Below are 14,393 nucleotides of genomic sequence, written 5' to 3'. Positions count from 1 at the left end.
CAGTTTTATTTCAGACAATAAATGCAAAGGGTAAGTACTAAGACAGAGAAAACAAAATTCAATTTTTCAATGTAAAGTGATTCAGGTACTCCCATGTCTAGAAACTGTTTCTGAAATGTACAGCAAACTTTTATTATTACATATATATAACAAGAATAATGGAAATGTGTACTCTTTGAAGCACACTTAATTCCCTATCTTTTCATGGTTTTTGGTTTTATGTATCAATCCTAAAATAATTCACTGTAATAAACTTAGTGAAACTAGTCATAATCTAACTAGTCAAAATATATCTTTTCCTGTAAAGTGATTAGATATTTACATTAAAATTTTTAACTAGTCACACTTGCAGTACAACAAAAGCAAATATTTCTGCATGTACAAAAGACACCGATATACAAAATGATATAAAAAGTCATAACATCAACAGAATGACGAAAACATAATTCTGTTACTGTCTACAATATTTATATAGCAGATATGTATAATTCTGATTACAAATACCACTGTCATATTTAATTCACTACTGATCTGACACTTCAAATTAAAAAACTGCTTTTGAATTGCACTTGCCTTGCCCGATAGTAATACATTTCATGTCAAACACGGACATTTTAGATAATTACGAAACGCTGTCAATAAAACGTTGTTTCTAAAATATGTGAATCGTAAAGTAATTTAAATCAATAACACGAAAATCACGTGTCTTAACATGTTTGACATGTGTGCATCTACGAAATATAAGCAACAACAATACTAGTCTCTAACAATCGTAGAAATAGTGAGTGGCATTCAACTCCTGGAAAACCTGTTTATATACAGGTGAGCCACCAAGTCAGAATCATCACTGCCCGCCCAAAATGTAAATATTTTGAAACGTGATACACTTCTTAAAGAGTGTGAAAGAAAAATACGTAACAAGAAAATTGCTTATCCTGCACTACAGATACCTTACAGAGCAGATGATGACACAGCTACAACACTATCCGGTTAGTACTTGCACTTGCATTATTTGTACCTTCATGACTCACCTATTCGCGGCTTTACTGCAACTACCTGTCAAATGTTATTGTTCTCATCGTGCACAATTTTTACATAAATCGCTTCTAAAATATTTCTTGCAGCCTCTGAACTTTGTAACAACACCCATATTTTATGTAAGTAACACTAATTCTATAACGCACAAACTAATTCACAACCTCGCATACGTCTAGGAAATAGCAACATGGCGGATATCAACCAGTGCTCCCAACCACAGAACGTTTAGTTTAGAACGGGTCTAGACACTGCGGCCCGCGGGTCGCAGGTAGTTCTCACTACCTTTTCAAGCTGCCCATCTCATAATTTGGGAATTTGTTAACGCGAGAAGGGCAAAAATTTTCTGCTACTGTAGAAAATTTATATACATATACACGTTATTTAAGCGTGAGAGTAAACATTCTCAAAAAAATATTTTAATTGAACAAAATTGTTGTTTCGCTCTATCCACTAAATTATTAATTTTCTTCTGCAGCTCTCAACAAGAATATAATCAACCAGTGTGGCCCACGGTAATGAAATGGTTGACGGTCCCTGGTTTGGAACATTTCTTTGGCAAAAAATGATCAGGTTAGCTATTTAAGTTACAATGTATCGTTTCTAATTCACTGTCATTTATAAACTATATAAGAGAATATTATAAGATTGCTGTCTTCTAGATTGTTGCGCCTTGTAGTCTGGTAGATGTCTACCAACGTTTCAGAGGTCATGCTGCCTCCGTCATTATGATGACGGAGCCAGCATGACCTTTGTAACGTTGGTGGACATCTACCAGACTACACGGCGCAACAACTCAGAAGACAGCAATCTTCAGACCTTAATGCTGTTAAATCAGTAAGTAAATAAATAAATAAAGACTTGAACTGAAGAATTTAATTGAATAAACTTGGTTATTGTTTCTTATTTGTTGGTCCAAATTAATCGTTAAGCTGAAAAGAATTTGGGCAATTTTATGTTGTGTCTGTCCTACCCTCCTCCTTCACCTTAGCTTCAAGCTGTCTTATATAACTTATAGTGCATTTCGTCCTGTTAAGTTGGCATTGAATGGGCACACCAATGATACATAATGACTGCATTCTATATGTGGTCCCGCCATCTTTTAACGAATAATATACCTACTTACAAGTGTGGTAATATCAATTGATAAATCACGACGAAAATATGCCAAATAATATTACAAATGCTTTTGAAAACCAGACATTCTTTTATCCGTTCACTAAAGTAATAAAACATATTTTAATTAATTGAAATCTCCAATTTTCTTATGACATATTTGCAGCGTACAAATAAAATGAATATGATAAATTATATAACGCATATGACATGGCATGTGAAAATCACATTACTTACGGTGCAGTAATTTTTAACAACCAAAAGATTCATAGTTTTGATTTAAGCAGACGTGTCGAATAAACAAAAATTAATTGGCTTCAAGAAATTTTTTTCCTGTAACGTTAATGTAAAAGATCAGGAAAAGTAATATGTAGTGTCAAGTTCTGATATTTAAAAGCAGCAGTCACTGAACTATTTAATAAGCACTAAATTCAGATTTATGTAAGTTACACTATGGAATGAGTAAAATTACATGAATTTAATACCGATTTATATCGGCAAAAAATAACCGAATAGTCAGCAGCAGCAGAATACTTGGCCTGGTGTCCTAAAGTGAGATAATAACATTCTTCCATGGTGGTCTTCTGGGTTCTCACGCCGAATAAAATATTGAGGCAATACGTTTCTCCTAAACTTTAGTACCCACCTACAAGACTACAGGGCGTCACAACCCAGAATACCACCATGGACATTTTCACAGTTGTGGGACCTCAGATCTCGGAAACAGTCTACATTTAACATCCATTTATTTTATCTTACAGATAAATCAATAGACAATCAAGAGTTTCTCACTCGGGAACTTAGACATAAGTATCCGAAAAGATGAAAAAGAAAACATAAAGTTGCCATAGCAATAACATCCCTCCACAAATTTTCTGTTGAGAAGCTGTATCTGTCCAGGACTTCTGATCCATCCTTCAAACATGGCAGGTCTGGACTTTGCATTTCGCATGCTAAAAAGAAAACCATGCATTAAAAATACTTTATGTCAGACGTTCAACGGACTGCCTGTCACTGACTCAAAATATGTTTGTCACACACTACTGTAGTACCGTTTAATTCACGATGAATAGCAGGAATGTATACATACAGTCTACACAGAAAATAACTACTTAACTCAAGGGCACAAACTCTCCCAGGTCAAACATTCTCTACATTTATGAAATTCGATGGTTTATCAATACATAAGGTTGCCGTCAGAGAAACAGCCGAAGTTTCACACCCATACCGAAGAAAATGATGAGTCAGGATATCTTAGGGCGGCTACTGGCTGAACGTCAGTGGTTTGATTCCCATCAGACGCTCTTTGTCACAGCGTCCGAATCGACTGTGAAGTACATCCAGCCTCCTGTCCAGTGCGTACCCAGAACGTAAAGTTGACTAACCATCTCGAACTAATGCAGAGAGATACGTGGATTTTTAGATCTGCTCAATCAGACTTCTTCAGGGGACGGTTCTCAACAGTATCGATTGTGATAGGGCAGCCTATTTGTTTTCGAGTCTTCAGGAATGTAGACGGGTCTCCAGGTCTGGTGAAGGGGCACTTTTGTAACTGTTGCCCCCTATAAGTGTGATCTAATGCTTTACTTATACTGGGAAATCTCATACTCACTGATATTGCCAACATCCGCCCACTGTACTACGGACATAGCCTCGTTGGAGTACATTAGCCAGGACAGGTTCTTGGTCCAGCTGACGTAATATGGCAGAGTGCTGCAACGTGTCAACATTGATATGTTACTTACACGACACAATCTGTCCAGTGTGACCTTCAGACCGAGAAAGTGGGGCACATTTCCCGACGGGACCTAGCTGTTGACTCAACTCGAGTCTATCATTTTTCTCGCCAGTCTCGTCGTGGGTTTTGAAATTACCCCGAACGTTTTTAATTTTCTATTCATCGCAACAACTGTTTCCTCTTGCGTGCAGAATTACAATAGCTATGTTCACAATGGACATTTCCTGACACCACATTGCACTCGATACCATTCGTGCCCGATAGTATGGTGAGGCTCACGTAACCTACAAGTTAATAACAAGCTAACTGTATAATTTTGTGTGGCCAATTTCTGTACACAGTTTTCAACACCACGTATCCCGAATTTCACTGAATTTATCTGGCTCGGGATAGGAGCCAGTTACAGGCTGTTGTGAACACACTAATGAACCTACAGATCCCACAAAAGAGGGGGAATTTCTTGACTAGCTTAGTGTGTGCTTAATATTAGGTTCTCGATAAAGACTGCTCCTTGTAGTGAAGTTGTAAACCTAAATGAGTATAAATCCATTTACATAAATGAGTTATTGATTTAGTAATTATTACTTTCTGATTGCCTCCTCTGTGTAAGAGGAAGTGGACATTAATCCCTCAACATCTCAAACTGAATTTTAATTACACAATATAAGCCTACTGGTACTTACTTCACGTTATACAGATTGCTTCATACATACCTCAGCTTGATAAAAAGTCCGGACGTGACCATCAGAACATAATCAAATGGAACCAAATACGCCATTGCGATAGACACGGAATCGAAGGCATTCGAGAAGAAACAACCTGTAAATTCACGTGAATAATGTCAATTATTTTAACACTTGATTTTATCACAATGCATTTATAGCAAACCACTTGGATTTCTTGAAAAGGCGGGTACAAAATTAATGACTTTGCCGTAGTCTTCAAGAGATTTGGCTACATTCTGGTTGGCGATTCCCGGTAGAGCAGGATTTTTCTCTCGCCACAACGTTCAGACTGGTTCTGGAGACCACACAGTCTCCTACCCAATTTATACCAGGGTTCTTTCCTTGGGGGTAAAAGAGTTGAAGCGCAAAGCTAACTATTCACGTTCATCTAGTGCCAAGGTTAAGAACGCCCAGAGCTATGTCACTTACGTCTGCATGATGCGATGCTCAAGTTAAGCACCATGAACAACTTTACTTTTACCCTTCTTTGCCTTCATCACAGTGTTCACAAAAGCACTTTATTAAAAAAAGCCCGCAGAACAAGAACATCTCACTGAAACACCTGAACAAGCTCGAGAACCGTATACTTAGACTGACTTTAAACGGATATTATTTTAAAAAATATTCTGTGTTATGGTACGTATCAAGGTTAATACTTCCAAATTGTGTTTATTTGTAGTTATTAACAAAGATTTTTATCAGCTGCATATATTATGCACATAATGATAGGAGACAGTAGTTAATTACTGTGTACTAGAAACGAAGGGGCAAGTCTACGTCGCATTACTGCCCGGGAATTCACTTGAAGTAATGAGAAAAATTATTAATAATTTAGCCAGCATGGTCAATGCACCAACAAGGATTCCAGCCTACCAATTACAATGGACGCGTTACCGCCGAGCTATACTGCTCAGATTTTCGAACTTGTAATCAGCTATAAATTAAGTTATTTAGTTCTGATTCTAAACAAAAAGACGATTTCTTACCACAGGCCGTGGCCACATTCACCGTCAGGATTGTAATAAAGACCGTCATTAAGAAAGCGTATAGTGTGCCTCGTAGTCCAGTAAGCCAATAAGCAACGATCACGAACAGTAGCGGATCAACAATCAACCCAGGAAGCTGCAATCATAACAGACTTTAGTGCATTCTATAGAAATCAACCTTTCATTCTTCAGTTGCTTCTGCTCGGGATCAAGTGTGCTAACCACTCGTCTGTGGTAATCAGAAGCAATGTAAACAACGGAACAACTGTCTTTAATCTTACCTTCCAGTACAGTTATAATTAAATTTATTAACACAGGTATATTACTTAAATTCCATATTGTAGCTTGTTTGATGATATTAAAGGAGTGTATTATTAAGCTTTCTGTCTTCTGGGTTGTTGCGCTGTGTAGTCTGGTCGATGTTTACCAACGTTTCAGAGGTCATACTGCCCTGATGACGGAGGCAGTATGACCTCTGAAACGTTGGTGGACATCGACCAGACTACACAGCGCAACAACCCAGAAGACAGAAATCTTTCAACAACCCAGAAGACAGAAATCTTTATACTCACAGCTGTGAACACCTCAAATCTTACAGTGTATTATTAGCTTGGTAATTGCTCACCATGGCAGCCATCTTTGATAGGTAGTAGATATGGGTGCTGTAGAGCCCGTTGCGATATTCCCTCATGAAAAGCGGTAGTTCCAGAGGGAAAAGGGCCAGCACCGAGTACATGGGAGTGAATGTGTTCTCTGTCACGAAGATGAAGAGGGCGCCCTGTACAGACTGCACCCCGGCCTGGGTCTCCCGCACAGTGCCGGCATAACAGAGACCCACCATGACGGCAATAGTCTGCAGACACATTCTCACTCTTAAGGATATTCAAAATTAAAAAAAAAAAAAACCAAGACTGGATAACAAAATCGAAAATAACAGAAATCTGAAGATCTTTAAATGAGTGTTCCTAGGATCACTAGCAAATTACATTCCGAGATCCAAAGAAGAGAAGTGGCAGCAATCTCCACAGATCGTAATCTTTTTCGAGAATCTTGTAGGTTGATTACCGTATTGACAAGAACCCGCTCCTGATTCTATATTGAGTCAGACAAATCTAATCCACACATTCCCGCCGTATTTTGTTAACCAAAACCATCTCAATATTATTTGGTTTCTACCCCGAGCTCTTCCAAGTGGTCTCTTCTCTCGGTGTTTCCCCCCACCCCCAAATCCAATGTATGCTGTATTCCCATCTCATCCTCTTTGATTTATGTTCCTAATAATATTTGAGAAATATTACATAAATTTATATAAATTATTCCAAAAATATGAGGTTAGTGAAATTGTTGTAGGCTTGTGGATTCCACAGCGACTTTTAACATATTATCTGTGCTCGTTCTAGCATCCACGATGATGGTAATACTATTATTTGCATAAAAAATGCCATTGTCCCGAAATCACACAATTCTTTAAATAGTTATAGTGCAGTGAAAATTTGACACGTTACGTATTGTTAAAAATTACTTTGAAGCAATTATTTTAAAGTACTTCGGGGTTTTAAAATTAAACATTTATCTTTTTGATACATACTATTTTCTGCAAAATTTTCAGAAACTGAATTGAAGGATCCCGAAGAACGTGTAGAAAATAACGATGCGTCAGCAACTGCAATTTGTCACACCAAAACGGAGCTTTGCTGAAACAAATTTTTATAATTATTATTATTTATATTATCATTTTCTTTAACATTATTTAGTTTTATAATGAACCAAAAACACCTATCCAATATAAGAGGTCATTACCGTGTACACAGGAACGTGTCAATGGTCCTTGTCTTGAATCAGAAGAATGCACTCACAATTCACAAACAATATTTTAGAACCAATTTGATATTAAATTAAGTAAAGCATTCATACATTAAAGAATTATGGGTTTCTGTGAAATTTATATGAGCTTTTGATTAAATAAGGGAGTGCCGATAAATAAAATTCTAAAAATTATGCTTATGGAGTATTTCTTACATAAAATGTTAAGTACTTACAAGTTTTGTTCTCTTACGTCGCCGAAGTGCTGAAAAAATAAATATATCTATACAGAACAAAAATAAAGTCTTCAATTTAAATTACAATGAAAATTAAACAGATTTTGTCTTTTGCATTAACGGTTTGTTGATATGCATTCCGGTGTCTATACAAAGAAAAGAACGTCTTCAAAAGTGTCAATTCGAAAATATTTTGAAACAGAAAATATGTTACAAAAATTACAATTGGTGATTACTTTTATTAAAAATACCAATTTGCAAAGCCTATAAAAATAATAATGTAATAAAATACGAAGTATTTTAGATTCTAACATTGAGCGGCAGTTATTGTGATCGTTTTTTAAAACTAGATATCTGAAAGAGATACTAACTCCGATTTGCAGGATTGCGAACCCACGACAAACTGAATCATTTGCCTATAGAAACTAATGAGCACCACGACGAACTACAGTCAAGGTACGCGATATCTCAGGCGATATTCGAACTCTGATCATATGAATACGAAGCGGGACTGTTAATCTTTGCAACCAGTGGCAGTACCTCGTAGGTGGACCCCACATGCTCTTGGAACTGCACCGTTAGTTCCACTTCTCGCGCCGTGTCACTCACCACGAACTCGTCACACAGCCTTTTCACAGCCTGACGGCTTGCGTCTTCCGAACCCGGAGTCATCGCCAGCGTACGGATGAAGAAATCTGCAGGACTGTGCTTTTCCGGGCAGTCATAACCATGTCTGAAAGGAACAAAACGTAGCTCTATGAAGCAAAGTCCGTCAGAATCTAAACTAAATTTCACGTCACGTGTACAAGAGCAATGGATATATTCCGTAAAATACGTGATGAAATATCTGTGGACAAAGAACAGCTGATTGTAAGGTAAAATGTATGCATAGTTGTGGACGTGAAAAGCGTAAGGAATGTCCGTGGATAAAAAGTGTATGACGATCAAAATAATGTAGACGAATCGTCCTGAAAGCGTTCTGAATCGTTCTCATCTCGTTGTACAACTTACTTGCTGAAGAACTCAAGAGCTGTCTTTGTATCGCCAGTGAAGGCGATTCGTCCATCCGCTATCAGTATGAGCTCATGAAACATGTTGAAGACGTCGGAGGAAGGCTGGTGTATGGTGCACAGGATAGTTCTCCCCTGATACGCCATCTGCTTCATCTTCTCCACGAGTTTGTGTGCCGAAAACGAGTCCAATCCCGTCGTGGGCTCGTCGCAGAACAGCAAGGGAGGGTCCGTGAGTAGCTGAACAGAAGATGTCCATGTCGGTCATTTGCGTCGTAACGACGTGTAGACTTGCAGGTAGAAACCAACGTTTCGAATAAATATACTGCCTCCATCTTCAGGGCTAAAAATAGAGGTGTTACGATCCAGAAGACCAACATCGACAGTTAAAGAGAACATTGTTTGACCATTTAGTAAAAGCATAAACAATTTTACTTCTCTTCCGGTATAATATTGTGTTCTTAGCAATGACATCTTGTAAATTTAATAGGCTGGAAAAGTGAGAAAAAACTGAAATAAAGACATTTATACGTAAGAATGAAAAATGTTAGACACCCTTCCGGAATACAATATCCAAATGTACATGACTGAATATGTCGAACTTTTTTTAAAAAAAATGCTGAAATATTGTAAAGAAACACTGCTATGTCGGCAGAGACAAGAATAAAATATACGCGGCAGAACTGAGAAATTTAACTCTTAACTGAATGTACACGAATTGATAAAAACATATTGGAGCACGTGTGAAACTTAATGAAAATATTTGTCAATAATATCGTTTAAGAGTTTAGAGAAATTGGGAAGAATTATAGATAACTTTGATAGAATTGGTGGTCTAAGTGGCATGAAATGAACACGTAACAGAAAGACTAAAGATAAAATGAAAATAAAATTTAAAGTTTGTACAAAGCTAAATTATATTTGTCATAGCGGAAATTACTGAAGGTGTGAAATTAACTCTTTAAAGTCAAGTGGTAAGTATATGCATCACCTACTTTAACAGTCCACAACTCTTCTTTTTCCCATTTACTGGCTTCGATCTTTGTTATGGAGAAGTGTTGCATTTCATGTGAGGTACGGACTGAATTATTAAATATTATTTAGGCAATGTTCAGCTACAAACTCGCCTGAGCCTTGTATTGATCAGCTATGTGTGTAATTTGTACCTCGGTAGCGAAAGACAACCTCTTCCTCTCTCCCCCAGACAATACTTTGTCCTGTCCGGTTGCTCCTATCAGAGTGCTGGCATTATCATTAAGCCCCAACTGCACCAGCAGGTCGGATACTATGCCCTGACGTTCTAAGTTCGATGTCCTTCTGTCTAGTTTGAGTCGCGCCTGCAAAGAAAACCCATACTTACACCTGAGGTACTTCGCTAAAAGCTCTCTCCGTAGTTTATTTAACCACGCTGTTTAAACTGTACCTGTATGTAGTCTCGAATATTAGGCTTAAAATGATTTGTGACTGATTAATTGACAAATATGTGAAAGGAAACTGTCGTGGTCCATTTTGAGATAGGTCTTCCATCAAGACATTTGTTCGAAGGGGCTGAGGAAGACCGCGAAACCTTCAGTCATATCCGAACCAAGATTTGATTCTGGGACCTTACAAACATGAAGCAGCAGTGATAATCAGTAAACCGCGATTTTCTGTGTTAGGCTTGAGTATTGAAATTCACGTTTTGTTAAAAAGTGTTTTCTCTTATGGAAACCAGGTCCTTGCCGTATTGAAGAAAGCAAAGTTTATTTCTGTTTGTGTTAATAACAGTTCCATACTGCTAACATCCTAATGTTCACATTGTAACCGTTGGGACCCATGTCCATCTTCTAGGAATTTTGATCTCCCGGTTCACATTTTAACCCAGGTTTTGATGTGTGTACACTTCTATACGAGACCGAAACAATATATAAAAATATCAGTGTAGCGGTTTTCTCAACTCATAATTATCTTATTATTTTTTGATGTCTACATGATCAATAATTAGTACAAACTATTTAGTTATTCCTGTTTCTTTCCTCTGTTTCTTAATCACAACTTTTTGTGGTATTCCTATTTGCCATTTGGTCTTCAAAATTACTTAATTTTTCCGAAAGTTTCCACTAACATTCCATATCAGTATCGTGTATTTACGTTTTGTGTGTAATCTAATCTTAAGCATTCTAACAAACGTAATTATTAAGTAACACGCAATTAAGTCTTATCGGGGCGTGGCGGTAAATTTCCACATGTTCCTAACCTCGCCAATGGACAAAGATGTTTCTTCAGTGTTAGGGCAAAATTGTAATTTAATAAGTCTTCATTGTTCAATTGTCTTCATTCACTTAGTTCAAGTACTTAGGATAAGATACTCTGCCTACGCAGCTGTATTAAAATAATTCACATTTCTAATCCAATTTCACAATTTAGCAGTAATGTAAAACAATGTTTATAATAAACATTATGTATTTTAATCTTAGCTTTTAGAGAGGAACTAAGGTAAACACCATGCCAGTAAATCGTGAAAGCAGAATTAAGTAAAATGCCATGCTTTTATTGATGATTTATTTAAAGATGCTATCAGTAGCTCGGATGATATAGCGTCGAATGGCAAGATGATTGACGAATAGGATTTTAAATTATGTGAAAGGAAGTGGTCGTGACACAATTCCACATATTATCCCGTCATTTGTTTGGGGAGACAGATAAACACCACAGAATACTTCAATTAGTATAAGGAGTGTCCTGGCTGAAGGAAAGCCCTGTGCATTTTTAACCGTGGCATTGAAGCAAGTGGTCAGCTTAAAGCTCCGACCATCTGATCCTTGGAGAGATAGATGACAAATATTTTATAAATGTATAATAACAAAAACCCCTAAAGTTACGGCTTACAAATGAACAAAAATTTACGCGTGTGTAATCACAAACTGACAACAGAAGCAAAATGGACTTCCATCCTTTCAGGGGAGAAACTCTTACCATAAAGTTGAGGTGCTCCTGGACGGTGAGGCTGCTGACGAACAAGTCTTGCTGGTGCATGAACCCCGACAGACGGTGCATGTAATCACCCAGGGGCCTTCCATTCACCCTTATATCTCCGTCAACAACCACACCAACTGAGAGTAACGCAAACACACTGTACTCCATAAACAAACAATTGGAAATCTAAGAAACTGGTAATTGCGCGTGTGTCTACCTGGATTCCTATATGCCAGGGCTGCCATGAGAGTACTCTTTCCAGCTCCACTACCCCCCATCAGGGCTACCAAACTCCCAGGCTTCACTGCTCCTGTAACTATAAACATAAAAGTACAGTTTTAATTGCATAAGAGAATGCGACTTATTGTTGTACATTAATTGTTGACTCAGATCTTACGGTGGGAAAATTTCGATTAATTTATTCATTATGGCACTAAATTCACAATTTCACTTACTTAAATTTGTACAAGATATTTCTCTGTATTTCTCTGAAATATGTTGAACTTCTTTAATTTGACGGTCTTCTTTTTTAGTTGCTATGTGTATCCTATCGCCGTTATAAGAAATAAAATTTAAAATTTAAGTTAATATTGTATACGTCAAAGACTAACTGGTGAGTCCTAGGTTTGAATCTCTGCAAGAATATTATTGTGAATATGTTAAACACTATTTGTGTTGCTTTGCGACTTGACTGTTTCATAAGTTGCAGTTTACCATACAACTACTCACGTGTGATTCTGCGTCTCTAAAGTGACAACATAACTGGCATTTATTTGAATGTGAATTCAAAAAATAAACATGTTTCATAAGTACATAGGTAGATATAACAGAACAGCATCTTTGGCTGCATCGACTAATGGCGTTACGCGATGACCTGCAAAACTTCTCCTCGGTCTTATTTCCTTCTACTTCACTGAGATTGTCACCAGACACACAACTGTATACATCCTGCAATTTATTACTTGAAAAATATAATTTGGATACCATCTCTCGAGTCAGAGGGTCGTGATAATGCACTTCTTGATCAGTATCAGTGGAGAGTGTAAAAGCACGAAGACTGAGAAATCCCTTCCTAAGTTCTTATTTTTCCATCATAAGTTCTACAAGAATCGCATTATAGTGTTTCTAATATTCTCAATAACAACACCACCGCCATCAAAATAAATTGCTTTGGTATTAAATTGCATAATATTGTATTAAAGACTTTAAATCTATTCCAGTAGATACCATTGTTGACTATTCTCTTGTAGGTTGGTTTGGTTCTTCTGCAGAAACCGACGGTTTCCTTCACGATCGTGTAGACACTCACGTCTCTCCAGGTGAGAGTGGCCCCGTGCTCCGAAGGATCCCATTTTCCGTAACAACGCCCCTCTTCTCTCACTATGTCAGTAGCCATAAGCCACAGAAATTCTGTCACAAACACAAGTTCAACTCAAACGTTGTTCTGTTATTAACCAACTCGGTGAGCAGAAATGCTATTCAGACGCCTAAGAAATCACCTGTTTTTATTGAACCCGAAAATTCATCATCAATACCTCAACTGGACTTTATCCTGTTCTCGTTCAAACCATTTCACCACTTCACACTACATCCCTGTCAGGCCTATTGCAATAATGTTTTATCTGCGTCTAGGTATCCTGATTGGTTTGTTATACTGAGAGTTTTCAACCAAACTTGTAAGACATTTATGTTTCCCCATGCGAATGCTGCATGTCTTATTTATCATATCCCTATGCTAAAACACACCCCAGTAACAAACATCGGAAGTGAAGGTAAGGATCCATGTGTTCTTAACCTAAATACCAGAAGACGGGGAGTTTTAAGATACGGCCGCTTTGCTACCAAGAAAATATCCCCGTTATCCATTGAGGGGATTCTGGGCGAGCTCAAGAGCCAGTCTAGACGTGGTAGCAAGAATAAAAGCTTTGCCCCTGCCAAAAATCGAATTCCGGTCATCTAACTATCATGATTCCTATATTTTTGTTACAAAATTCGATAATTAGAAACATCGTGCTGTCTGAAATGTAAGATTGTGAATGTCATCATCACTTGCAAAGCATCACGCCTTGTAACTGATCTGTGGTACACTTACAAAAATTCCGCCTCGAAATTGTACTAAAAACAACGTAAACATGTTACATTAATCCTTGTCATTCAGCCACAGCATAAGCCTACGTCCTGGAACATTATCGTAATTAACTTACTTGAGATGCAGCAGTACTCCGTCAGACCTCACTGTTATTAAACAAAGCAATTTATAGCCAACTTACAAGTTCCAAACTAGCTAGAAACACAAGAGATGCGATATCCACGAGCAGTCTCTATCCACTGCCTGAATCATGTTTCCATTACGTAAGTAGTGAAACCTCTTCTGTGGGCAAAACTGAGAAACCTTACAAGTCCCTCCACCCTACACAACATACCGAAACGCCATTCCCTCGATGTGTCACCAGCAATGACAAATTCAGAACTTGAAAGAGTAATTTGAGCTATCAGTAAACTTATACTGTCATCCTGTGGTTTCCATGCCTCGTTATTATGTTGAATATCAAGTTGTCAGTTCTCTTCGTTGGCTACTTATGGTAAAGTGATTAAGGCATTCATGAATATCCTATATATAGTACATTAAATTAGGCCTCTACAGATTCTTTCTTAAGCATTAAATTATAAATCATAGATTACGGTCTAGTTCGCGAAACAGTTAGGTGTCGGTGTTTTTTGTACGTAGGCCCATATTTATACAAGATGCCCAAATTCTGTTCATAGAGGAAATGAAAACTGTGGAAGGA

At 37.5% G+C, this 14,393-nt stretch overlaps 3 protein-coding genes across 7 annotated transcripts in view; 1 reads left to right on the top strand and 2 right to left on the bottom strand.

The window, feature by feature from the left end:
• RhoGAP19D (Rho GTPase activating protein at 19D) overlaps positions 1-969 on the bottom strand; it is a 117,778-nt gene extending 116,809 nt beyond the window's left edge. The window contains exon 1 of the mRNA XM_022061346.2: positions 951-969. The gene's annotated coding sequence lies outside the window, so the exon portion shown is untranslated. The remainder of the gene's footprint in view (positions 1-950) is intronic.
• The window catches only part of LOC110828533 (uncharacterized), a 281,385-nt gene that overhangs the window by 17,063 nt on the left and 249,929 nt on the right, over positions 1-14,393 (top strand). The window lies entirely within an intron of this gene.
• On the bottom strand, positions 2,881-14,358 carry st (ATP-binding cassette transporter scarlet). Of its 5 annotated transcripts, none has more exons than XM_087356715.1 (14): positions 13,809-14,358; positions 12,832-13,014; positions 11,822-11,920; positions 11,605-11,741; positions 9,816-9,986; positions 8,651-8,889; positions 8,180-8,372; positions 7,640-7,668; positions 7,189-7,294; positions 6,226-6,453; positions 5,601-5,736; positions 4,603-4,708; positions 3,764-3,864; positions 2,881-3,104 (listed from the first exon to the last, which is right to left on the bottom strand). In XM_087356715.1, exons 2-14 carry the CDS (start codon positions 12,998-13,000, stop codon positions 2,929-2,931), a joined length of 1,890 nt encoding a protein of 629 aa, XP_087212841.1. In that variant the 5' UTR covers positions 13,001-13,014; positions 13,809-14,358; the 3' UTR covers positions 2,881-2,928. The 5 variants fall into 5 exon arrangements, with proteins under 5 accessions (XP_087212841.1, XP_087212843.1, XP_087212842.1 ...); XM_087356717.1 differs by having other exon boundaries at positions 8,249-8,372; XM_087356716.1 differs by having other exon boundaries at positions 13,875-14,358.

The sequence above is a fragment of the Zootermopsis nevadensis genome, unplaced genomic scaffold (assembly GCF_977971745.1).
Source record: "Zootermopsis nevadensis isolate Lab colony 2312 unplaced genomic scaffold, Znev_1.0 Znev_ptg000027l, whole genome shotgun sequence".
NCBI lineage: Eukaryota > Metazoa > Arthropoda > Insecta > Blattodea > Termopsidae > Zootermopsis > Zootermopsis nevadensis.
Note: the sequence above shows the minus strand (reverse complement) of the source record. Positions and strands in the feature narration are given on the sequence as shown.